The sequence below is a fragment of the Larimichthys crocea genome, chromosome X (genome assembly GCF_000972845.2).
Source record: "Larimichthys crocea isolate SSNF chromosome X, L_crocea_2.0, whole genome shotgun sequence".
NCBI classification, from domain to species: Eukaryota; Metazoa; Chordata; class Actinopteri; family Sciaenidae; genus Larimichthys; species Larimichthys crocea.
Genome location: NC_040020.1, coordinates 23,800,998 through 23,827,384, shown reverse-complemented (window position 1 = coordinate 23,827,384; position 26,387 = coordinate 23,800,998). Strand labels below are relative to the sequence as shown.

Here is a 26,387-nt window from a genome sequence, read left to right as displayed (position 1 = left end):
ATCCACAAACTTTTGTCTGTACAGGACTAAATATTGTAAATACATAGATAGATAAATAAATAAATAAATAAATAAATAAGGTGTATTTGGGCTTATTTTGCACGCATACACACATTACATGCCGGATTTTATTTTGTTTTTGTGTTTTATTTTGTGTTTGTTTTAAGTTCGTTTGGTGCTTAACTGCGCAACATAAAGCAGAAATAAGAAATATAATAATAATAATATAATATAATATAATAAAAATAAAAGACAGACACTTGACGGGTCGTCGCTTGGTGTTTTTGAAGCGTCCGTTGCCATGGTTACAGTCAGACGGGTGGAAACACAGCTGAAGCTCTGAAGCTAGCCCTGTTAGCACTGCTCACTATCGCTACGTGAATTGACTTTTAATTTTAAGACAGTTCAGACTAAATGAGCCGCGGCGAGACACCGAAGAAGGAGTTAGGACCTCCAAGACACGCAGGTCAGCGATAACTTTTGTATTTGAAGGCTGCGGTTCACACATGCTCGGTGTTAGCGCTGAACTCAAAGTATCAGCCCTGTGCTGGTTGTAGTTTTAGTATTTTGACCTCTTACAAGTGGTGTGACCTTTTCCAACAGCCTGTAGTTGTTTTCCATTTCTCTCCTGCTCTGGACAAAAGATTAAAACCAGGTCTGTGTTCATTTCCAGCTCAGGACAAAGATGAAGAGCTCGCTTGTGTTGTGTTCTCCCTTGCTCCAGATTTTCTTCAGATATTCGTCTTTCAAACACACAAAGAGTTTCTGCAGGAGTTTGACCTGTTAAGCTTGGTCAACAGTTTAGTGACTGAATGAATGAGTGAATTCAAATATGTACTATATAATATAATATAACTAATAATAATAGGCCAATAATACATATTATGTTATTATAATCATTCATGTATTAATGTGCATGTCACATAAATGCTGCAGCTGATAAAAGTGGGGCTACTCTGAACGATTTCATATACTTATTTGTGAATATTCCCCAAGGATCAATCAATAAAGTTATATTTTCTTATCTGATCTCTTTATTTTGTTTTATAAAGCAGCATTATATAGAAATAGGTATTTTTGTGATTTAGGTTAAAAAAAAAGTTGCACCTGAATATGCAGAGTAAATAGTAAATTTATCTAATACATGTAGCATCAGTAGCGTAAACATTCAATATTTCCCTCTGAAATGTACGGGAGTAGAACTCTACTAGTACTTCAAAATTGTTCTCAAGCACAGTATTTAAGTATATGTACTGAGTGTTTTGAGTGTTGAGTCTGGGCCAGGTCTGATGTCTTAAATAGGAGAGAGAAATACATCAAATCTGAGTCGGAAAGTATCTCAGTATCATGGGTTTTTGACTGATTCATTTGCAAAGATATATACATATATGTATGTATATTACCATTTCTTTCCTCATGGGCCAAGGGCATCTTTTGCCTCCAGCTTATCACTTATCTGAACAACTGAACTGAGTCTGTGAAAGAAAACATGGAGGAAGTGAAGCAAAACACTTACAAAAGCCAAGGACTAATAACCGCTGTGGCCATGGTAACTATAATCAGGCACAGTTGGATAAAGAGAAATTAACAGAGTTGCATAACCATGTCAGTGGTCCAGGGTAATCTCTTTGTCTCTGCATGTGTGTGTGTGTGTGTGTGTGTGTGTGTGGGAGCATGATGTACTTAGTGTACGATGAAATAGAACCAGCTCTTTTTTCTTTTTTTAAATGTTAAAATCCGAGCATCACTAATGACATGAATTATTATGTTAAGTTCTGTGTGTAGAGATTACAGAAATAAATACCCTACTTTTAATAGTTCTAAAATAGCAGTCAGACATTTTACTCAAACACACACACTGTCATTACACTCCTCTCCTCCAGGAAGCAAGAAGCTAAAAACCACAGAAGAGTTGTACATCTTGGATGATGACCAGTCCAATGCCTCCACTCTTAAAGGCGAGGATGTCCAGGCTCTGACATTTCGCCCACAGGACCTCAACAAAGTAAACCCACATTATTCATATATTGTGTTACATTAGTTGAAAAATGACTTTGTTTCCTAAATGTGACACCAATCATACGATCATGTGACTGCAGCCTCATACACCACGACCACCCAACGGCCGCCCAAAACCAGCATTCATGGCTTGTGTGCGTAAGACACAGACAGTTGATGAAGATGTAAATGCTATGCGAGGGCCGGTGGCTCATCCAAAGTACATGGACCCAGACTCCCAACCTCTGGACTATGCAGGTTAGTAGCATAAAGCAAGCATAGTAGCATGTTGAAAGACAAGCGATGTCATAATATTCATCCTTAAGGTTGATTTCTGTTTTTTCTGTCCATGTTCTTCTGGGAAGGGCTTCAGTTTGATGACCAAGGCATGATTCTTCCACATAGCATCCTGGGTAGTTTAGAGGATTTTAGAAGTTACCTCATGGCCAAAGGGGAGACAGAGGTAAGCCTGAAAAATACATTTTTTAACATACAGTATTAACAACCACAATCACCCTTCTATTCTCCCTCTACGGTCCAGTTGGCGAAGCGAATACCAAAGTCCCAGAGAGATATTCCATCTGAGAGGAATCACTCTGAGGCTGTGGAAAGTAGGCGTGGGCTCCCGTCAGCTTACAGAAATGTCCAGAGTAATGCCCTGCAGCACTGGCGTACACATATGATGCAGCGCAGGCGACAGCAGGGCGTCTTATCTGGTGAGCTGATCAAATTAGCATGGAATAGAGAAAACACAAACATAAGTTTAACTGTGTTTTAATATCATTAAAGAAAATTTTAAATGACGGCTCTCGTTTTAAAGGTGTGCAGTGTATCAGATTTAGGGGGCTCTATTTACAGAATATGGCAGGAATGGAATATAATATGCATAACTGTGTTTTAATTAGTGTATAATGACCTGAAAATAAGAATCATCATGGAGTTCACTATGTAAAACTGCCATGTTTCTACAGTAGCCCAGAACAGATAAACTAAACACTGGCTCAGGATAGGATGTGTCACAGTCACGGTAGTTTGTCATTCATGCTATGAAGGGGTTGCAATCAGCGATCACACCACTAGATGCCACTAAATCCTACACACTGAGAAAATTAAATTTGATTTCCTATCTTTTTAGTGTATTAATGTATCGTCTCTGTCTGTCTATCTCTTCATTCATCTGTTGCTCTTTTCAACTTTTCAAGACTTGCTCGACAGGCCAGTCGAAAACTTACTGATGAACCAAGCTAACGGTTTCAGACAAACTCAGGAGCAGAGGGAATTTCTAAACCAAGTCATGCCACTCATCCACTCTGGATATGTATGACACACACATTCACTTATACTGTGTCTTCAACCATCTGTCAGAGACATATCTCACATTTGTTATAGTTCTACAATAGCTAAAATGGAATTTCTCTGTAGCATCCTCAATCACATGTGTCATTATTGATCAATATCAATAATGACAATATAATATCAATCTTCTTAGGGTTACCGTGTGGGCAGTGAGTTCTGGAGTCAGCCCCAGCGTTACGGAGATGAAATGAGTGGCATCATGGCCACCCTGACTCAGACAGAGCAGGGCAGACGGGAACCTGTCACACATGTAGGACAACCCAGCAGCATACGCCGGGAATCAGGTACACACACCCACAGTAAGCCGTGTCCCAATTTTTCCTTTCAGCCTTGTTCTCAACCCTGTTCCTTCTGATTGTGCGTTCAAATGAAAGAAAAAAAAAGTTCTGTGAAGTGACAGTTAAGTGGTCCACTTCTCTTTCCAATGAGACATCCTTGGCATCAAAGGCAATCCAAAAATATCTTTAATATAAGCTCACAAAAGTTGAATTGGAAAGAGAGGCAACTGAAACTGGGTGTGACTGGTTGCATTCAAACAAACAAACAACAAACTTCTCTATGGGACGTTTTTCATCATCTAGGTCTAATTTGCACTGAGATCCTGCGTCCAGCCTCTCGGACTTGGGACCAGAGTGCATACCTGCAGCACCAGTGCCAGGAGCTCAGAGAGGTCCTACAGGACATGGACATCAGAAATCCGGTAACACAAGTATAGAAACTACAACACTGAATGTTTGCTCAGTAGTACTTCAAATGAGTATATCTGGCCCTATTGTACCTTTGCAATAGTGGCAAAAGATTTTTATGTACCAATAAATAGGATGAGCATATATGTGGGCCGATAAGTAACATATAAGTGCAATATGTTATCGCATTAGAGATTTGCACAGATTATGTATGAGGTAGGTCTAACAGGGTTTATTTTCTAGCTGTAGAGAAAGAGAAAGATGAATATGAGCTCATGTATCATTATCATATTCTGAAGCTCTAAAATGTCAAAATAATAATTGTCTAAGCAAGACCAACATCTGTGGGGCCGTATTTTCAAGTGACTTATCACATACATATAACATACATATATGTTGTGACATATATTTGATTTAAAACAGATTTTTATAGCAAAAGGTCATAGCCTTTGTTTCCAGTAGAGCATGGCAAAATGGAGACAACTGCACCCCACCACTGTCTTATTGTCATATTTGTTTTGATAAAAAAGGCACCATTAAATTTGCACTTATTTAGCTTTGGGTAGTTCCTGCTTCTAGTGCACTCATGTAGCCATGTCTGAACTGATTACTGAAGATTGGATTACAGAAGAAAACTTAAAAAACATAATAATTCTCAGGCAAGTTCTGGAGTTATAATGAGTGTCTTTTTGTCTGTGATTTCCAAATAGATTTATTGAGTCTTTGTCTGAGATGGACATTGTTTTTGAGTATTCTTTTTTTCAAGCTTTATTTTGATAGAGACAGCTGAAGAGTGACAGGAATGCGGGGAGAGAGAGACGGGGAATGACATGCGGGAAAAGAGCCACAGGTCGGATTTGAACCCTGGGCTTCCGCAGTAAGGACTGAGCCTTTGCACATGGGGCGGCTGCTCTACCAACTGGGCTAAACACAGCCCCATGAGATGGACATTGTGATACAGATACAGTCACACTACACCTAAACTATGTGCATGTATCAAGCCCACATGTTTAGATTTTACTGTGTTATGACTCATAGAAGGAGTGCCATTTTTGATGCAAATTGTGGGAAATTGACGTACTGCTGCAACTCCAACTGCTGACTGTAGGTGAGGTGGTCCAAACTGCAGCAACCCTCCTTTTGTTTTCAGAACAGTGGTCATGCACCTGTCCCTTCAACACACCCCCACAGTTTGAAAACCTCTGATCTACCTTGAAAGTTGTGACACCACAATCCATTTCACATATTATTCACATCCCCTTTTTTTTTTTATTGTTTTCTCTAACAATGTACAAGAACCCTAATTTCATATGCGCAGCACAGATGTAGATTACGCATTGTTTGTTTTGACACAAACAACTTAATTACCACTCGATGTCCAACAACACATCCCACTGAAGCTACTCACAGCCTCAGGACACTCTGTCTCTAGTTGCTGGAGCTGCTAGCTGCTCATGATCAGTCTGTATCTTCACAAACAGCCTGTGAACACCCAGCCTTGGGCGCACTGTTCTTGTTTTTTTTTTTTTTTTTAACAAAGAGCCAACTACAGCACATGGCCCTGGCAGACTAGCAAATGGACACGTACACCCACACACAAACGGAGATATGCATGCAGGCACACGGACAGAAAATATGTGATATGTTTTATAATTATAAAACATGCACATCCATAATAATTAATGAAACGCTGCAGCCCTTCCATAAACACTAATGATGTCTGGTTGCATACATGTTAACACAGAGACGGTACAGATCTGAGGGATAATAGTCCAAGAATAGGGGCTGATCCTCCCTTCCTTCCCTTTGTGCATTACAATTACTCTATCAGAAGGTTCTGGGGTAAACACTTCGTTGTACAGCCAGTTCCCATTTAATTCCATCAACGGCCTCATCAAGTAACAGGTGCTGATTATGGGAAGGTTTATTCAAATTGGATCTTTTTTTCCCCTATGTTACATGTTATCCTCCTCCCCTCTACCTCTCACTCTCTCGTTCTCACACACACACACACACATAGACATCTGTGACATAAGAAATGGTAGCACTGTGTTCTGTCGTGCTGGTGGCTAATGTGATGCCAGGGTGATTTGGCGGTCTGAAGTGCCTGCTGTCTAACACACAGACAGAGACAGATCGTCCTGTCAGCAGCTGACTTGTCTATGGCTTTGTGGCATGCGTGCAAAGGGAGAGAGATGATGATGGAGGACAGTGAGGGGTTATTATAAGAGAGAAAAGAAGAGAGAGAAAGGTAAGTTGTAAAAGAAGAAGGAGAAAGCAGTGAAAGGAAATCAAGCCTCCAGTTTTACTTAAAAATGCAGAGAGGTTTGAACTACAGGAGGAGAGGGAGAACAATAGATTTAATTTGCATTGTTTGTTTCACTTGGCCTGTCATGCAACAGAGCTCTGTTCTTAAAGATAAGTTCAACAGTCAGAAATGTAATGTTGTTAGGGGGAGGGAGGTAAATCAATTACAACAAACTGTAGAGCAAATATGAATCATCATTTTTCACTCAAACAGTTGAGATGGAAGTTTGAAGGACAGTCAATGTTCACACTGATAAGCTTTAATTTAGCCGCTGCCAACTGGACACTGTGTTCCACAACACCTAATCCTGTCATGTTGAAGGTTTTATTACCTAATTTTGTTGTCTCTGGCTGTACTGGATGCGAGTGAACAGGACATACGTATCTATTGACGTTGGACTAAAAAAAGACTTTCAAAAAGCTGACCTCTTTCTTCAAAAACACCACTGTGTCACTTTAATAACAGGACATTGATGGACTGGAGGTGATTGGTTCTAGCAAGCCTTCCACTTTTGTCACAGTGTGTCGTAGTCCCTTACTGGAGAAGAAGGAAGAAGAGAAGGAGCACAAGGAGATGAAGAAGGAGAACATGTGAGGAAAAACTCTTTGTTCTGCTTAGTGATTTACTAGATATTTGCCATTCTACCTAAACAAAGTCAGTTGTAAGCTGAAATCTGTATTGTGTCACAGCTAACGCTTAATATACTCATTTAACAGTTGACTAACACTGAGTGCTACTGCTGTCTCGTTGTCTCCCACAGTGATCCACTGGCACAGTGTAATGATGTTCAATCAGATGCTCTGCTTATTCCTGCCTTGAGGTTCTGTGGCCAGCTTGCTAGCTGGACTGGAAACTCTACCATGAACCAGGTACAGAACGGCCTTGAAACAGTACTGCGACTAGAAACCATGACTTATGTAGATTCTCAAATCTACATACATGCCTGTTTCCCAATGTTAAAACATCACTACATAGAAATTAGTATTTTTGCGATTAAATGCCCCCGGTTTCAGAGTGCAATACCACCGTTATGGACAGTTGTACACGTGTATTTGTTATGATTATATAACTTATGATCAAACAACTTTGCTAACAGCGAAACACCAAGCAAGTGCAACAACACAAGGCACAGCTAATATTACTTACTAGTCCAACAGCAAGAAGCCCATGTTGGCATCTGTCTTTCAGCCTTTTATTTCATGAAGCTCTCACCAAGGACTCAAAGTCTTTTTTTTTGTTGACTTTTGCGTTTTGTTATTGTTATGGCAAAAGAGAAATGACTATTATTACGAATCCTATCAATTAGAGCATGAAAACAACAACCCATGGCTTGATTATATGTTATTTGCTTTGCTGCCTTTAACACTTGAGCCCTGCGATGCTTTGATTTCTGTCACATTCTCACTCATTGTTCAGGGAGAAGTAGGAATCAGTGCCACAATAATCTTTGAGGCCCTAACTGGAGAGAGAGCCTCATCTCACCTGGAGCTGCACAATGAGGGCAGCACAGTCATCTTCTACAGCTGGCAGCAGCTTCTCGTGCCACACAGCTTTCCTAATCTGCGATCACAAACAAAGAGGCCGCACTTTTACTTCAACTCCTCCTCTGGTACACGCAATCAGACAGCTGCTGACCACCGCTCTTATGTCCCTGTGTCAGCTCATCATACTGTGTCTTTCAACTGGTAATCAGCCTGCCTTTCTGCTTTCCCTCCTGTTGAAGGTGTGATCCTTCCAGGTGACACCCAGCAGGTGGAGTTTATATTTAAGTCAGAGAAGCCAGGCATCAAAACTGAGCTGTGGCAGCTCAACACCCACCCCGTGTTGCTACAAGGAGCCTCCATGCAGATCACATTGAGGGGAGTGGCTCTGTACCAGGACAAAACGGCAGACGAGAGGCTTTTCATAGAGGTGGTGTGCAATTGAACTGTGTGTCTGTTTTTTTAAGGTTTTCATCAACAGAATTGTCCATATGTGTTTTTGTCTGTGTTTCTGTTTTTGTGTGCATGAGCAGATGAAGCTGGAAAAGATAGTGGTGGTGAAACTGTGTCGGTCAATTGTGTATGAGGCGTTGCAGGGGGTCCACACCCCAAAGAGACCGAGCTCTCCTGCAGAACTCTACATCACTGAAGAGCAAGAGTTTTTAAGCAAAAACCCCATGGTAACTGCGACAGGTGGAAGCCGTTTCCTTAGTGTATCTTGAGTGATCGGTAAAGTCATAGTTAGGGTTAGGGTTAGTGTTGCCTACAAAGAACAATCCTATAGATTTTTTAATTTTTGTTTCACATGTTTGAGAAACATTTCTTTCATCATTCAGGGTGGCCCAGTTTTGTTTATCATTGATATATCAGACATCTTTGTTCATGTTTAATTCTGTTTGAAACTTCTCCTTCAATGTGAGGTGACATGAGATTAATGGAACCATTTATTTTGCTGTTCTTTTTGCCATTTTACTGACTGTAGACAAGGCTATGATTAGCCCATTATACCTCCCCCTTTGTAACCTGGATTTCATGCTAGTCCCCATTCATTTTGTACTCAATTTATATTATTGCTATCCTAATTCATGGTAACTCAATAACTAATAATAACTTACTAATATCTTAAATCAGCCACCGTACATAGAAAAGGGGCTAGGTTGCCATGGTAATGCGATAGGAACCAGGCTTTAACTGGGTTAATTGGGAGGCTGATGAGATTGGTCTAGTGAATATAGAGAAAATCTCCTCACCTATACAGTAATAGACAAAAGCAACGTGAGTAATTTCTGTTCATGGGGGTCTTGTGGTCACGTTTCTACTTTTATTACTGCTCCATATTGTTTTAGTGGCAGTACCTTCAACAGCCGGTGGAGGACCTAAAGAGATTGTGGCAAGAAATGAATCCAGGATGCTCCTGGGACCTCTCTGTTGATACCCTTCGACAGGTAAAGACATTTTAGTGTTGTATGACACAATAACTTCAATAGACAGTACATATAAAAGTTAATTTAGCAGGCTGATCCATTTAGCGAGTTATAGGCTCTTTGAATGCATCCTGTACCATTCTGTAAATTTGACACTATGATAATCTATCAAAGACATATTTATCCATTCATTAAGGTTGTGCTGTCTCAGCCCAAGCAAGAGTCAGCTCAGGAAGAGAGCCTGGCCCAGCTCAACTCTCTGCTTTTGCAGCTTTCTGAACCATCTGAACTAAACCACAATCTAACAGCAGCAGTTATAGGGTGAGACAAAAACACACACGAGTCAATGTATCATAATCATAGCATCTTGGCTCTGTCGTTCACACGACCACGCTCCACACCTGCAGACCCAGTGTAGTAAACGTACAGGTTATGATGGTGTGTGGTGCCCCCTGCAGGCAGCAGCTGTGGAGGAAACTGTTGGACATGATGGTTGTTGAGGCCACGTGGCTCAGAAACCTGCTGGGCCTTCCAGAGAGAGACACATGGGATGATACAAAGGAGGAATCCCAAACCTCTGATGCTGGTAAAACTCAAAGACTTTCGTGCATTGAGATGAAGATATTGGATTCCTGCTGCTTACTACTGTGTTATTATATCACAGATATGGCTGACAACAAAGATGAGACGAGTGAGAAAACTGAAGGATGTAAAGAGAAAAGGAGTGGGGCAAGGTCCAGAATTAAAGATGTCGGCAAAAGATTGTCAGCTGAAAAATCAGTGGAGGTGAGGGGAAATGATGTGTTGTGTTGATGATTCCCCTTCGCCTATACAGAGACAGGCGACTATAAAATGTTTTGCCACTTAGTGGCAGCAGATTCAAAAGTACTTTTACTGTGAGCATGAATGAAGTGTCACGTTTTGTAAGACATGACTCATCACTTCTTCTGACTTTCAGCTGACCCAACCATGAGTCAGTGTCACCACTTCAAACAAGCTGTCAGTTCGTCATTCATTCATCTGCCATTCAACAAGGCAACGCTTGTTTTCTTGTTACTACTGACTGCTTCCACACAACCTCACCACCTACTGCCTGGTTCACACTAATGCATATACCTACATTATTATGTCCTATACGACAGTTTCCTGAAACAATATCATGAGATTTGTATGTGTGTACATGATATGCTAACCATCTGAAATGTGTTAAACCAACATTTCCACATTCAGGCTTCCCACTAAATGTAGAAAGCTAATTCTCTCCATCAATTATTTTGCCCCCCAGAGAAATCATTATAGTAGCTTAGCAATAGAATATCTTCGTTGCAATTCGTGTTGTTACAGGGTGACTGGTTGAGTGAGATAACAAGCAAAAAAAATATAACTTCGCACAAAAATTCCTTTGAATGGAGACGACTGTTTTCCTGCTCCCAGCCTCGTTATACCCATCCTCTTTGCCTTATCTTATTCACAAATCTGAATTTCAGCAACTTTCCATTGTCAGCACGGGTATTGAGAACCTTAATGATAATGCTGACTGTGTTGTTCAAATAGATAACAAGATGCTTTGTCTTTTTGGCTCAGCTAACCGTCATAAATCTTCAAGGTGTGAATCTAGCCCGAGACCTGTTACATCTCTTTTCTAATGGTTCATGTCTGTCAAAAAAGACAAAAAACAAAAAAACAAAAGCATTATTACATTTCGAAATAGACCTTTTTTTTGCCTGTGTGACTGTGTATTTTGCTGAGTGATTTTCTCCTCTGTGTGGCGGTTGAGTCATTGGTAAGGTACAGCCTTATTGCTCACAGGGTGCCATGGTAACAGAACACTTTGTGAAAATGTGCACCTGCTCTCCAATTGTGTGTCCGGGGTGTGAATTAACAGCACCTGGACCGGTCCAAGTCATCCGTGGTACACACACACACACACACACACACACGCTATACGCAAACTTACAGTACAAGACATTAAATATGTGATATGACATAAGATGCAACCACTCGCCAGCCATCTCAGTGTGGAAGGTCGACCCTCCTGTGTGTCACACTCATATTTCTTTCATTCACTCTTCTAACTCCATCCTGTGTACAGGACACCAGAAAGAAGAGTAAAAGAAGGGATGAAGCTGGGAGACTCAGTAGAGAAAAGCCGGGGAGGAGATCGGCTTCGACTGACTTGCATTCAGACAGCGTCAGTCGACATCCGGATGCCCTGACTGTTGAGCCAGAGGTGATGGATAAATACACAAGGCTCCTCCACAAAAAGGCAAGTGTTTTTATAATCGTTACATGTTTTTTCTTTAGTTTGTAGAGGCACTGCACCGATTTGACACACTACTGTCCATTTACTCGTCAGGAGTACCACTCAACCTGTAAAACAGCAAGGAAAACAACTTTGCTGATGTAAACAGGTGTTATCTTAATTTGTGTTTGAGAAGCAACATTGCATGACTCTTTTACCATAAAATAACAGATAATCATTCTTATGCTACGCTGACGTGTAATTGGGTCAATACTGTCATTCCCACTCTGTGCCCTGTATGCCTGTTCATGCACTATGTAAGCTTTACCTTTGTGCCCCAGCTACTATCACAAGTACGTAACATTTTACTGCATTAACTCACACACCACCAACTATTTCACTGATTCTGGTGAATCTGGATCATGTTTTTATGGAGAAAATGTTTTCTGATTGTCCCTCTCCGGGTTGCTGCGCATCAACTCAAGTAAACGGCTGCAAACTACAGCTGCTGTTAGTTAGTGTTAGCTCAGTTTGTTAGCCGGGCTGCCCAGACTATGAGCTCAGAGCACTATAGGTGAGTGTTAACGTTTGTAACCACAGGTGTGACAGGTCTGTTACAGCTGAAAGTCATTCATGACCCATCCTAGGGAATCCACATCAGGATGTGTCAGTCTCTGGTGCTTTAATTTGATCACTCTTTTATTGAAAAGAGTGATCAAAGAGTTCCCCAACACAAAACACACACATTAATCGGTATATTTATCTATTTGACAGGTTTATGCTCTTATGGAGGACCTGGTGGACAACCTGTGTGACCTGATGGATGAGCTGAATGAGGGAGATGAACAGGACACACATGCAGACACAGCAGCAGTCCACTAAACACACTACAAAATGTAATAAAAAACACATAAAATCTCTTTTTTTTCTTCATATTTTGTTGTGAAACCTGTTGTAACATTCATTCTGTCTCACTGACTCTTTCACACTCATCACGATAGTAGGTGAAAACAGTACCGCTGACTCTGCAGATGACTGTGCGCCCCCGTCCCTGCCTCTCTTTTTACGCTCCCCTCGTTGTGATGCCCGCGTGCCCTGTGCGTGCGTGGCTTTGCCGGTGCCGTGAGCGCGTGTGGATAGAGGGGGCTGCCGGAGTGAGAGTGAGAGAGGGAGTGAGCGAGCTGCCGTGTTACTGTGGCTTTATCCTTGTCCTATGCGGATTTCACCGCTGACTGCCTGCCCGAGCGGCTCGCGTCACCCAGCGTAGGCCGGGATTTAGAAGCTGACATTCCCATTCAAGGGTTCCCTAAAACACGCACTGCTCGGCTCCTCTCTCACGTTTACCCGGATATAAGTGCAGGGGTGTGGGATAATTGTGGTTGCCCTGCTTAGCCGATCCCAGCGGAGGGGGATATTATCGGGGACGTGGAGAGGAGGTAGCAGAGAGGCGAGGATGCTGAGTGGACAAGGCGGGAGATGAGCGATGGGCAAGGTAAGATGCGTGTTGTCGAAATGAATGTGGGGGTTAGTTTCCTTTGCTGTTTTGGGCCAATAATTCTCATTAAAAGTGGGTTATATACACACATATATGTATACATGCAGTCTATGGTGCCGACCTACATGGAACTCCAGTGGCACAGGAATCTGTGCTACACATGGCACAGGGAATCCATCGCAAGTGTGTGTGCGTGTGTGTGTGTGTGGGAAGGTAATGCATTATGCAGACCCACCATGGGCGCCCTCCTCCTCTCCATCGCCACCTGAAAAATACAGTACACCTGCTGCCGTAGGACGCATGCGCATCCATAAACGTGGACGACGGGGTGACGTAGGCTCTCTGTGTTGTTGGAGCAATTTGACGCATCATACTAGAGCTCGTGCGAGCTCCTCTTCTCTCACTGGTGTGTATCAGTTGGAGTATTTTTCAATGTTTTTTTATGTTATTCATATCCATCCACAGAAAACTGCCCCTGTGGAGTTGAGCGTCACGACTTGAGTGAATGATTTCATCAGGTACTGTGGCTCACATAATTGAGTTACACTCCCATGAGTCATTTCAATGTAGAGCTTGTAACTGTGAGTCAGAAAATATGTCCATATTCCAGTAAAACTCACCACGGGTGCTGCTTTGTGTCCAAACAGTTGATGGATTATTCACACAGCAGCTCCTCAGTTTGTCCCTGGATGGATGACTTCATAACAGCTGTCTCTCTCTCTCTCTGTGTGTGTGTGTGTGTGTGTGTGTGTGTGTGTGCTGCACGAGACGTCATCAAACACACGCATTAAAACTGAGCTGTCCAATATGATATAAATATCTTGTTAATTATACTTCAGGATGGACTGAGGTATTTCTGGTTGAAGGGCACATTCTGGTGTTTGTCGATTCACATCTAATATTCTGATGGCTTGTGGTCTGGACTGTTTAAATGCCTAATAGGACAGATGGAAGAGGATGATCCTATAGATAGTACAAGTCAAAAAAGCAAGTAACTAAGTACATTTGCATGTACAACTAAAGTGCAACTTTGAGATACTTTCCATTTGTTGTTACTTTATACTTTTACTTAAGTACATTTCAGAGAGAAATATTACTTTTTACTAAGCTATAGTACTTGTTTTTTCAGTTTAAGACTTACATAGGACCAGTTCATAAAATATAATGCATGGTTATAGATTGAATTACAGTATATAAGGTAGTTACAATCTGCACCAGCCTTTAATAACCTTTGTGTGTGTGTGTGTGTGTGTGTGTGTGTGTGTGTGTGTGTCTATGTCTGACACAAGGCTGAAGATGATTATGCAGAAAGGTGATACTGGTTGAAGTTGCTGAGCTTCACTTTCTTCTTTATGCCCTTCATCATCTCTCACTCTCTGTCTCTCTTGCACAAACACTCTCAGACCCGTTCTCCTATCTGCGTTTTCTGTCTGTGTCCCTGCTGTGTGCATCTCAGTTCCTCTGTGCTTCCGCTGATGTCTGCTTTTCAGCGGGATGAGGCATCCTGTGACTTGTTTCACCGACATTGTGAACTGTTATGGGGCAGCAGTGGACAGTGACATCACAATTGAATCGATTAAGAAAGAGCACACACTGTCAAATAGAATCATTATTATTGTCAGTAGTGGCAGTCTGTTAACAATTTTCTTCATATTCAGAGACAAATGCATAGGCTTATCAGGCACAAGCTCAAGGGTCGGATAGGTCAGGAGGCCCTTGAACCTTTAACTGAAGTGCCTGTTATTAACTTTTACAAAATACAAATTTCAGCTGCAGCATTACTTTTAATATTCTGGTTACTTTCAAAATGTTGCTAAAAAAGGCAGCAGAATAATGCAACAAATACCATGAGCAGAGAGAAGGCTTTTTACAGGTCTATGCCCGGCAGGTCTGATAATCTATTTCTGCCAATATTTATTTTTCGTACATAAACACAAAATACAAATGAACATTTCTGATAAGGATCCCCTACATTTTATTTCATGAATCCTGAACAAGATTTGCACTTGCACAGCTGACATTCTGTACACACAGATACGAATACAGGTGATAAGTTAATGTTAGCTGTTACATGCAGCAGTTTTAGACAATTTATTGACTATTATACATGAAATCAATTATAATTCATACTGTGCTTTATCCACACTGCTGTGTTTTTTGAAAGTGATTAGAAACACACCATCAAATGACTAAAGCTTGTGACATTTACAGGGGATTTTTGTTAGCTGCAGTGAGACATCCAGGAACAAAATCTTCATCATCATATTCATCATCATCATTATCATTGTGAATGGCAGGGTAAAGCTGATGTGTTCCTTGTCATCCAGAATTGAACTTCCTTGATAAAAAGGATGGTGGAATTCAAAAGTATCATTTTCTATAAAAATGTGACAGTTTAGTGAGCAGATGACTGATGACAGGAGGTTTAGTTTAGTGAGGTCACGCTAGTTCATCCACGAGGGTTTAAGCGCGTTCTGTGTCAGCGACGGCTTAGTCGCAGGCAGAGGGAAAAGTATCACAAGAGACCTTAATGATCAATTCCCTTGTGTCCTCTCTGAAATATGAATTTGGAAGAGAAAAATGGGTTGTGTGTGCACACAAACATGTGTGTGTGTGTGTGTGTGTGTGTGGTGGCCTGAATAAAATAAGCTACCAAGAAGCTACATCAGACACCTGAGTGCCAGAGCTTCTGTATGACCTACTTCCTGAGTGAGCAGCAATTATGAGCCTCTCGTTCAGTTACTATCATCAGTCATGTATATATATATATATATATATATATATATATATATATATATATTATATATATATATAATATATATATATATATATAATTATATTATCTGTGAGTGTTTTTCATGTTGATGTTGGATGAAATGAATCAATGATGCAGCCTTTACCTACTCATATGGCCCCACGGATGGGCCCCCAGTGATGTTCATATTCTCCTTAGGATGAAATATAATACTTTGCTGGTCCCTTAAGTTTTAATCTAGCGGCATCATCAGGTCAAAATTTCAACTTACCTGAAAAAAATATAAAATAAAATATAAAATACCTGTAAAACCAGTTTGTGTTCAGTGCTAATTAGAAAATGTTAAGATGCCAACATTATAAACTATATACGTGACAAACTGCTTAACAGCTTAACATCAATGTACACGGGTACAAAGCAGGAAGGAACAGGAACTGCTAATAGATAATCTACTTTTAATGGCGATAGAAACTATAAACCAATAAATATCAAGTTGTAGCTCACAGAATTCCTCACTGAATCCATAGCAACATTATTCTACATCCAAAGGCATTATGGGAACTGTAGTTTCAAACATTACTGAGGCTCAGAATGGGGTGGGGCATAATGTCAGACTTAATAGTCTAATATAGTCATGTATAGACATTTGCTTTATCTCTTTCCTACAGGGATGTCCTGTAACTCGTGACAGAGAAGAGGAGCCTTCATTGCTATAGCTACCGCTCCTCTCCTCTCTTCCTCCAGTCCACGTTCCCCCTTTTACCCCCTCTCTTCATCTGTTGGCTGTTTGTTTTTCGCTTTCTATCCCTCCACATCCTTCATCACCTGTCATCATGACAACCTCAGCCCTGCGCCGGCAGGTGAAGAACATCGTGCACAACTATTCAGAAGCAGAGATCAAGGTAGTAAAAATGAACTGCGCTCTCCTCAAGTGTCATTGATGTGTAGTAGTTTTGTTGCGTTAGACTTCCAGGAAACTCCTCCTAAATTATCACTGATGAGGCATCAGATCAAAACACATCAGAACAAAGCTCTCAGCCTCTCATATCTTCTCTTATATAAATATGCTTTGGCATACAATCTCTCTCTTGTTTATGATTCTTGATGAAAACAACATTATATGCATGAGGCACATAATGAACATCATTGCTCCTCTGCTGGTGATGTGTGAGCGTAGGTCCGCGAGGCCACCTCAAACGATCCATGGGGCCCGTCCTCGTCTCTGATGTCCGAGATCGCTGACTTGACTTTTAATGTGGTGGCATTTGCTGAGGTCATGGGCATGGTGTGGAAACGCCTCAATGACAGTGGCAAGAACTGGAGACACGTCTACAAGGTGACCTCATGAAAGACACATCCTCTCTGTATACTTTACTGCATCTGTTTCTTTAGCTTCCCTTTGACAGCTCATCACCACTTCACCCTTTCTTCACCCTCTGATCACCTCAGCCACTTTTTGATTTTAGCCATGCTAGCAGAACTGTTCAAAAACTATTAGATCGATTGTCATTAAATGTTGTGCAGATAGTCATGGTCCCCAGAGGATGAATCATAAAGACTTGAATGATAAGCCCCTAACTTTTCCTTTAGTGCCATTGTGCATTTGTAGTTCAGAGACATCTTTCACACAGATTGCTCGTGAAATTTACAACAGATATTTATGGACCCTAGTGGATACATACTTCTAATGACTTTTCCTCTTCTGCCACCATGAGGTTGTCTTTTGGTATACTTTCATGATATCTCAATATTTTTAATGAAATGGTCCCCAGAGGATTTGTTGTAATAACTTTGATCTCCTGATTTTTTATCCAGCACCATTTCCTCCAGTAGTTTGGCTTACAATTAACGTTCTTCTTCAGCTGTATTTTGTGCTAAAATGGAAAACCAGCATCATTAAAACGTTAAACACTCTGGCATTATCACTGTAAGCATGTTAGCACACTTGACATTTAGTTTAAATACAGGCTCACGGAACAGCTCTTTCTGTTCTCTCCTGTTTCCATGTCATTGCACATATTCATATACAGTAGTTCTATTTAATAATAAGTCTGTATGTATTTGAGGTACAATGTGTACAGTAGGCATGTAAGGAAATACTCATTTTGAAGTATCAGTGTGGTAATCAGCATCTGTCTCCAGGCCCTGACTCTGTTGGATTATCTGCTAAAGACTGGATCAGAGAGAGTGGCCCAACAGTGCCGTGAGAACGCATTCACTATTCAGGTACTGGACTGCAACAAACAGAGAATCTCAGCAATCTGAACACCTCAGGAAGAGCTTGTTAGTTGTTACTTTGGCAACCTCTACTGTCACATTAAGAAAAAAAAGAGCAAATGTTAGACAACAGTAAATAAAATCACCCAACACGGTAAAAATCCATTCAAACACTAAATAGATCAACCAGTAAAGAAAATATTCTCCATTCACGAAATCAAAGTGTAGATTCTTAAGATAATTTCACGGTAAATTACTTTAATTCATTTCTGATCAAACTGTAGTATCATTGCTTTCCTGACAATCAGATTATTGAGGTTTCGCAGCATCTTTTCAACCACAACTTGAATTGCACATTGTTTTAAAAGTTCATGTTGATTTTTTTCTCTATGTGGTTTAGACGCTACGTGACTTCCAATACGTGGACCGTGATGGCAGAGACCAGGGGGCTAACGTGAGAGAAAAAGCACGCCAACTGGTGTGTCTCCTCCGGGATGAGGAGCGACTCCGTCAGGAGAGGAGTCAAGCCCTAAAGACCAAGGAGCGAATGGCTGGGGGAGGCAGCGGAGGGGGCGGTGGTGTGTACGGAGGTATACCCCCATCTTACCACCCAGGCAGGCGAACAAGTCAGCCCAGCATGGCTGTGCTGTACGGGGAGGAGTTCAGCCGATCCAGAGGCTCGCCGTCCTCCTTTAACTGTGAGTATTGTGGGTTGAGACAACACTGACATATCATTGCCTTTAAAGTTGATGTGGAAAACCTGTTATCTAACTGTTTTTCTATCATCAACATCTAGCAGTTACAGACCAATGTTATCATTCATTTGGAGTTATGTCTCTGGTCATCTGAATGTAAGTTCAAAATTCACTCTGCTTTAGCTCAGTTTTTCGTCTCCAACGCTTCTGATAAAACACAAATCTCATCTTTGTGTCACCTTGTCCAACTAAATTATGTAGTGTAGCATCTTCTTCATCTCAGTGTGGTGCTCTCAACCACAGTGAGGCAAAAAAAAAAACAACATAAATGGAGTGACGCCTGCGAGCTAGTTCAGGCATACAACTTGAGCTGCACTACATATAAACATGTGACATGTCTCCCAATACACAATCATCCAATCCAAACACACCATCCCAATTCACCGGTCTATTTATGCTACAAAATTCTCTGGGGGGGGGCTTTAAGAAATTTTCTCATCATTCCTCGATATCTATGTATGCATATCTGCGGGGAGTGAGAGGTCGGAGCCTAGACGCCAAACTCTAAATGTATTCTGCTGCTGCAATAAAACAAGTTATCTGCTAACTGAACTGGTACCCGACGGTTAGTGAGATCCTGGTCATACTGGGTGTTTTTCCCTCACCATCCACAAGGGGCAACAATCGAATCATTGCACTATTGAAAACAAACTTTGACACAAAGGTGGAAATTTATCTTTTATCTGAAGTGTTCTCTAACTGTGTTTTTAGGTTCATGCAAGACAAAAGACTTGAGAAGAGGATGAGGACTGGCTTGTTTGTAAATGGCCCACTTCCTTTAAAGAGTATCGCTTCCCTGAACTTTTAGGACAAAGTCCCAGGATAGGAGTTTCAGAGCTTTTTCAGTGAAAACATCGGAAAATGTTACTTTTAGAGCAGTGAGAGTCAAGCAAAAGTGTAAAGTTGCAGACAGGACAGTTAAACAATGAGCTGAAACTGAGCTCTGTAAAGCAGAATGAAGCTGCAGATTTAGGTAATAATTCTCTGTCGGTTCATCACTGCGAGCACATCCTGTCGCATTTGATACGTTGGAATTCTAAAGATATGGATTATAGCTTCCCTAAAGTCAAAACTTGTATGTAACAGCTTATTTTATGTGTTATGAATAAATGGAGTTGAAAATGTGTTCAAAATACACACTTGGATTCAGGCTGATCCCTAGTGAAATGCAATTTGTGCTGTACCCCAGCAGTTTGGGCAATCCACCACATAGATTATCAATACTGCAGCGTAGGCCTGAAAATATTCAAATCAGCCCAACACTTCCACTGCTCCATGTCTCATGCAACCCCACATCAATCTGATCGTTTCTCCTAAAGCGCCATCATTGCATGCTCACTTGCTTCCTCTGCAGCTTCTTCCTCGTCTCCTCGCGCTGCCTCAGACCTGGAGCAGGCCCGACCTCAGACCAGTGGCGAGGAGGAGCTGCAGCTCCAGCTGGCCTTAGCCATGAGCAGGGAGGAAAGTCAGAAGGTAAAACAACAAATACATATGAACACACACACACACACACACACACACACACACATATTATGGTAATGTATAACCTCCTCTGGCGTACCCTCCTTCTCGAGTACTCGAGCCACACATGTCTTATTGCCTCTTGATGATTCCGATAATGAAAAATTTGTTACAAACATTCTGAACGTTCGCCCACCTTCATCTACAGTAGCTAGCCCTTCCTTCCCCTGTTACCATAGAGATGGATGAAGACACACAACTACAGATTGCCTTAAGCCTTAGCCAAAAGGAGTATAAGCAGGTACACACACACACACACAGAAACACACTCACTTTTTACCGTTCAGTGTCCACATTTATCATTCATTCATTTATTTATCTCGAGTGTCTTTCTGTGTAGTTGATAATGTGGCTCTTGCGTCTTAACTGAAGTGCTTTTCTGTGGCCGTCAAATGACTTTTTTTCCCCACAACTTTTTCTTTCCTTAGCCAGCTTACACCTTTCAAGGACTTCTGCTGAATCTCCCAGCGGCTTTCACACTGTTCAGATTTTGTTTAAATGTTGAGAACTTTAATTCTTTCTCTCGGCTTTGCTCTGAACCAGCCTGTGCTCTTTGTCAACTAAATATTTCAACAGCACAAAAAAGACACCTGCGTTTTGCCAGGGTGAAAAAAACAACAACAACAACAACAAACTGTTTCACTCTGCGGTGGTGTGTATCGTGAGTGTGTCCGCGCTCATTGCTGTGGCAAAAGATGTTGATGATGTCACAATGCCGCCCCTGCAGGAGCAGTGCTGTCGTCAAGGAGACGAGTCTCTGTTACAGAAGGCCCTGGATGAGAGCAGAAGAGAGAGCCAGTCAGGAACACAGGAGGTGAGTTTAAAAACGTGTGTGTGTGTGTGTGTGTGTGTGTGTGAATGCCGTACAGTATGTGTGTGGGTGCATGCGTGCTAAACGAGTGTGTGTTTGCATGGAGAGGTGGGCGGGTTCATTTGTAGGTGGTTGCTGGCAGACAATTAGAGAATGAAGTGGAGTTTATAGTGCGGTCTGAGGGATAGGGAGGGAAACAAGACAAAAAGACATAGATCAGCATAATGAGGGAGGTTTGAGAGAGAAATGTTAGAAAGCTGAGAGAGAGGGGAAAGAGGTGCCTGCTGAATGATAATGACTTTGTCTTGTCTAACCTTGAGCTCAGCATGACATTTCCCTGAAAGCATACCCCTTATCTTGTAGCACAGCAGCTCCTGTACTCATTGGCCTGTCAAAGAGCCTATCAGAGCACCAGCTGTTTTATGTAAAGGTCACCATGGCTTGTAATTGGTTATATTATGTTGCCTATGGTAGATATCCTGCTACTTTCTGGTGCTCTGTAGAATAAAAAAAAGCATGAAAATGAAAACCGGGGGGGGGAACAACACTAATGGTTCTCTGACGTAATTCCTGACATATTCACAAGGTCAGACACAGCTCATAGATCATCATGTCTTGTATCATCACACATTCAAAAATGACATTTAATTTTCCCCCTTTTATCTGATGCTGTAACTCAGTATGATTCACAGTGTGTGTATCAAGATTAAATTCTTAAAGACACCACATTCTTTAGACATGGTTTGAAAAAAATCTAAATTCTAAAACTACCACACTTTAATAATAATTTATGTGAATTACTTAAACATTCTTGGAATTACATCTACATCCATCAGTGTCGAAAACCCAGAATCAATAAATATGCATAGTAAATAGTTTTAACTTAAAGATGACCCGCTGGACACAAGATTACACGGCTTCCACATCAAACTTGTTCAAGATGCATAACTCTGATGTCAGGTTCAGGTAATATGAACATATTTCAACTGTCAGAGTTATAACTGTCATCATTTCATAAAAGAGGCACAGAAGAGAGATGATATATGTGATGATGTAGTAGTTCCACTACTGTTTAGGTCTAAATGACAGCAATGTTGACGTATGTTGACGTGTGACATGAATTGTGTTAAATGTCACTTAAATTAACGATAATGCAAAAAATATGAGGTGCCTAATTTTTCATGTACTTTTACATTTGTGTGCTAAAATGAACTGACTTCACATGAGGGCCGAGTACTTGGTGGGTGCCAAGGGGCCTCAGAATATACATTATTACAACATTATTTATTACTATAAGCATAATTCATAATAGCATATGGAAATCTTACTAACATACCCATTTTTTTAAAAGTGCCTGATAATCAAATCACAGCATTCATCATGAACTGTGCCGACTCTCCTACTCAAATTTAGCTAGCTAGCTTACTCTTGCTGTTTTATGGTATCACATATCCAAATACCCACTTAACATGTCATCATAATGTATACCGTCTCACATATGTTAGCATATGAAGTAATATATGAAAGATATTTTCATGTGTAAACAAAGTATGGATCCCTGAAATGTGGATGTCAAAGTGTTACAGTGTACAATGATACCATGTGTGCAGGGTATTTTAAAGTTGAACGCTAAACAAAATGTTGTGAACAGACTGCACTGCTGTCTAATCTGCTAGAGACGCTGCTCTGCCAGCTGCTGCAGAAAAAACAGCGGAGTCCCAATGCAGCCTGACAAACTGTCTCTTAATTACCTCGAGCACGTTTCACTGCATTATGTCACGTAATCTCATTGCATTTCATAACATTCAGCACTGGCTTTCTCTTACATTATACAGACTCTACAGTGAATAATTATGTAACTCGCAAAGATGCTTAAAAATGCTCCTGCTGTCATAAATGTGTGTTTTCAGCAGTGTGGCAGTGAAGCATAAGCAGCCGTGCTTATTCATGCTCAAAGGAAACAACACTTTGTTTCTTTGTTTAAGTGAGCCTTTTCTTGGTGAACGAATGAATACAGCACTGTTCTGTCAAAACCACAGAGCTTCAGAATTTGTGACAGTCCTCAAACCATAAAGAAATATTGTCCTTCGGTGTATCTAAAAAAAATTGAAAAAGATCAAATTTGGATATACAATCCAAGGTTTTATCTGACGCAGCATCAGGGAAATAATTCAGCACAATTTCCTCTCCCTTCTGATTCACAGACCTTTACACCACTAATACTGTCTCAACTACTTCATTTAAGATCTGACAAGCTGGATGTCCCTTTGTGTTTAAACTAATTGTATTATATAATCACAGTGATTGTACCAGTCCCTATATTTTATATTATATTCTATATTGTATTCTATATTATATTCTCCACAGATCTCTCAGTTGGATAATTTTTCTTGCATGGTTCAAAAACCCATCCAGTAACACTGGATTTGCTCCCTTTCTAGTCAGCAATGCTGGACCTGGTGGACATATTTGGCCCCTCATCTGAAGCCCCACCTCCACCTAGTGACCCTTGGAACTCTAGCCAACCCGCATGTGACGTCACCTCTGACCCCTGGGACTCTATAGGTGGGTGCCTTATAACAAAGACACAAACACCAATATGATGTTAGACCTACCTAATGCTTTTCATCTGTCTCCCTTCACAGCGGTCCACTCCAGCACTCCTGTGATCGGTAGTCCTTGGACGGCCCCTCCGTCATCCGCCAACGCGTCCAATCCTTGGGCTCCATGCGCCAACTCTTGCACTGATCCCTGGGAAGCAGCACCTGTCTCCTCCAGCCCTGTCGATCATGCGTGGGACAGCCCAACAGACGGAGGTATCTTTTGAAAATGCTGGTGTAATCAATATGTATGTACAGTTTTCAATGCTGATTGTACTGTTTTTAATTTGACATGCAGGTGGTGATGGCACAGATCCGTTCGCTGAACAGGAAGATGAGAAGCCTAATCAAGAGGTTCCTCAAATGTCGTCGCCTCAACCTGCAAGTCCCACAGGTAGTATAGTACAGGACAGGACAGACAGACGTACTGTGGACTTAACTGTACATAAGTTTCCTGCATTGACAGTGTCTCAAGCAAAAAATGAGGTAGACGGACTACAACATAACTGTACACAGTACAGTACAACCAAATGTAGCCTATATTGTATTTCAATGCATTTATTGTTCCAGGGAGACACAGTAACACGACTATTTGTTCAGTTTAATGCAACAACAGTGTAATAAATGTCTGTATTACATTTACAAAAGGTATAATAGTACAGTTTATTTAAAACTAAATACACATTTTATTGTATTTGACAGCATTAAAGTGGCTGAACAAAATAAGGAGAGCACCTACAAAAACCAACTGTAAACTCAACAGCTCTCTTAACAAACGCTTCACATTTTAAGCTTCACAGAGACTATTGTAATGTATTCAATTACACTGTAGAGGAAGGAGTATGTTGCGCACATTGCACTTAATGTTAGGCTTTTATTTAGCTTGTCACTCAAGCAGCATACATCATCACATCCCCTCTATGACTGTTTTTCAGATGCAGAGCTGTTCGGGGTAAAGGCAGACTCTGACCCATTTGCCGATGCAGATTCCATGCCAGATCCGTTTGGGTCTGACCCTCCGGTAAAACCCCAGGTAAACGGACGAGAGTCGGCCAGTCCAGAGATGTTTGACCTGTCCCGGCTAGCACCTCCGCTCAGCGCCCCACCTACACGTATGTGTCGAACCCCAGAGGCCTTCCTCGGACCTACGGGGGCCTCACTGGTGAATTTAGACGCTCTGATACCCTCCAACCCGCCTAGTAAGATGCACAACAACCCCTTCCTCTCAGGTAACAAACATTCAATAACTCACATTCTGTACTTACAGATCCATTATTTTGACATTTATTTAATGGTTACACAAACAATTCTGCCCCCTCAGGTCTGAGTGCTCCGTCTCCCACCAACCCTTTCCACTGCGACCAGCCTCGCCTCACCCTCAACCAAATGCGACCAGCCTCTACATCCCCACTGCCCCCGCACATGCTCTCCTACAGTCCGTCACTGCCCCTCCCTCTGCCCCACCAGCCACCCATCCTTCCGTCCTCTCTTACACAACCTCCTGCTGGACTCCTGGACCTTCCCTCCAACCTCCCGCAGCCCCTTCTCCCCCTTTCTCCACGACCAGCGCCCCGCACCCAGTCACAGACACAGACACACAGCCACAACCCCTTCCTCTGAGACGCCTGCGTCTATCACACTCTGGTCTGCAGAGACTACAGAATGGACTCTTTTTTTGGATTCATCTATGCTGACTACAATGAGACTAGTTTGAAATGAGCCTGAACTGGACTGCGGATCGTGGTCTGATGTCATTGTGCACACTTGAAGCGGAACAATCTTGGACTGGATGTATGTGTGTCTGTCAGAGACACATCAGCTGCTATATAACCTGAACTCTTGAAGAAAAGCTAACTCACACACACATACACTCAGGCGCACTCAAGGGTGCACAGACACAAACATGCACACACCACCAAACTAACAGGGTGTATCTCAACAGTCCCTTTGATGCCTTTTCCCCATTAACAGCAACAACTCCGAGCACCCTTCAACCACAGAGACAGAACTTTAGAAGATTGGGATGAAGCCACATACTTTGATTGTCCACCAAGATTCACAAGGATCCTTACCACTGCTGCTTCACCGACGAAAGCATGAATGCATCCCACCCCCCCGAGACTCTAGACTATTCTATTCTGCTGAGCACCTGAGATGACTTCATTAAATAAATCCTCTTTTTCTGATGAGTCAAATAGTATCTTGAGCTTCATTGGCCCAATTAAAATCAATGGAGAAAGGTCCAAAAGTGTGTTACTGTGAGATTTAAGACAGCATTCAGCACTGTTCAAGAACTAATTGACTCAGGTATCCCTTCCTACATCAACAAAATGATATCTATTTTGCATCGCCTTGTTACCTTGCAAGCTCAGTACCATCTGGTCCTTAGTTAGGTTGTTTGTCTTTTAAGGCAAGCGGCCCCAACAGGATCCTGGTGGATTAAAAACTGGACTAAACCAGCCTAAGCTAGACCTTACTGTCTCAATCTGGACCTAAACTGATCATTGATTGTACCCTATCGGACCCGCGTGCCTGTCTCTACAGCTGACCCGCAATGCATTCCCGGCTGGTTGATATTGGCGCTACTGAGGAGGATCTCAGGGAGACCGCTCTGTCCCTCCATAAAATGAGATTTAACCTTAGTGAATGGAAAAATGACAAGGAGATCAAAGACTTTAATTCAGATGTGAGCATTAAAATACATGATGAACAGATAAAGGAGTAACAGGAAGCTGAAG

At 41.6% G+C, this 26,387-nt stretch overlaps 2 protein-coding genes across 2 annotated transcripts; both read left to right on the top strand.

Annotated features, from left to right (window-relative positions):
- Positions 1-297: 297 nt before the first annotated feature.
- On the top strand, positions 298-12,430 carry mycbpap (mycbp associated protein). Its single transcript, XM_027283532.1, has 19 exons — positions 298-466; positions 1,884-2,005; positions 2,100-2,256; positions 2,364-2,461; positions 2,540-2,714; positions 3,201-3,316; positions 3,488-3,638; positions 3,936-4,054; positions 6,814-6,938; positions 7,109-7,217; positions 7,765-7,957; positions 8,072-8,259; positions 8,363-8,509; positions 9,176-9,274; positions 9,450-9,574; positions 9,712-9,839; positions 9,918-10,039; positions 11,346-11,519; positions 12,270-12,430. The coding sequence occupies exons 1-19, from the start codon at positions 415-417 to the stop codon at positions 12,375-12,377; spliced, it is 2,508 nt and encodes an 835-aa protein (XP_027139333.1). The 5' UTR covers positions 298-414; the 3' UTR covers positions 12,378-12,430.
- Positions 12,431-16,030: 3,600 nt separating this feature from the next.
- epn3b (epsin 3b) lies at positions 16,031-25,839 on the top strand. Its single transcript, XM_027283533.1, has 11 exons — positions 16,031-16,647; positions 16,923-17,081; positions 17,888-17,971; positions 18,363-18,660; positions 20,072-20,190; positions 20,966-21,052; positions 23,491-23,614; positions 23,695-23,865; positions 23,948-24,043; positions 24,585-24,878; positions 24,971-25,839. The coding sequence occupies exons 1-11, from the start codon at positions 16,579-16,581 to the stop codon at positions 25,267-25,269; spliced, it is 1,800 nt and encodes a 599-aa protein (XP_027139334.1). The 5' UTR covers positions 16,031-16,578; the 3' UTR covers positions 25,270-25,839.
- Positions 25,840-26,387: the final 548 nt, after the last annotated feature.

Bases quoted from the DNA above. Each gene is read 5' to 3' on its own strand.
- mycbpap (XM_027283532.1), top strand. From the start codon at position 415: ATGAGCCGCGGCGAGACACCGAAGAAGGAGTTAGGACCTCCAAGACAC. The intron at 7,218-7,764 runs GTACAGAACGGC...CTCATTGTTCAG, and splicing joins GAAACTCTACCATGAACCAG to GGAGAAGTAGGAATCAGTGC. The intron at 11,520-12,269 runs GCAAGTGTTTTT...TCTATTTGACAG, and splicing joins CAAGGCTCCTCCACAAAAAG to GTTTATGCTCTTATGGAGGA.
- epn3b (XM_027283533.1), top strand. From the start codon at position 16,579: ATGACAACCTCAGCCCTGCGCCGGCAGGTGAAGAACATCGTGCACAAC. The intron at 17,082-17,887 runs GTGACCTCATGA...ATCTGTCTCCAG, and splicing joins ACTGGAGACACGTCTACAAG to GCCCTGACTCTGTTGGATTA. The intron at 17,972-18,362 runs GTACTGGACTGC...TATGTGGTTTAG, and splicing joins AGAACGCATTCACTATTCAG to ACGCTACGTGACTTCCAATA.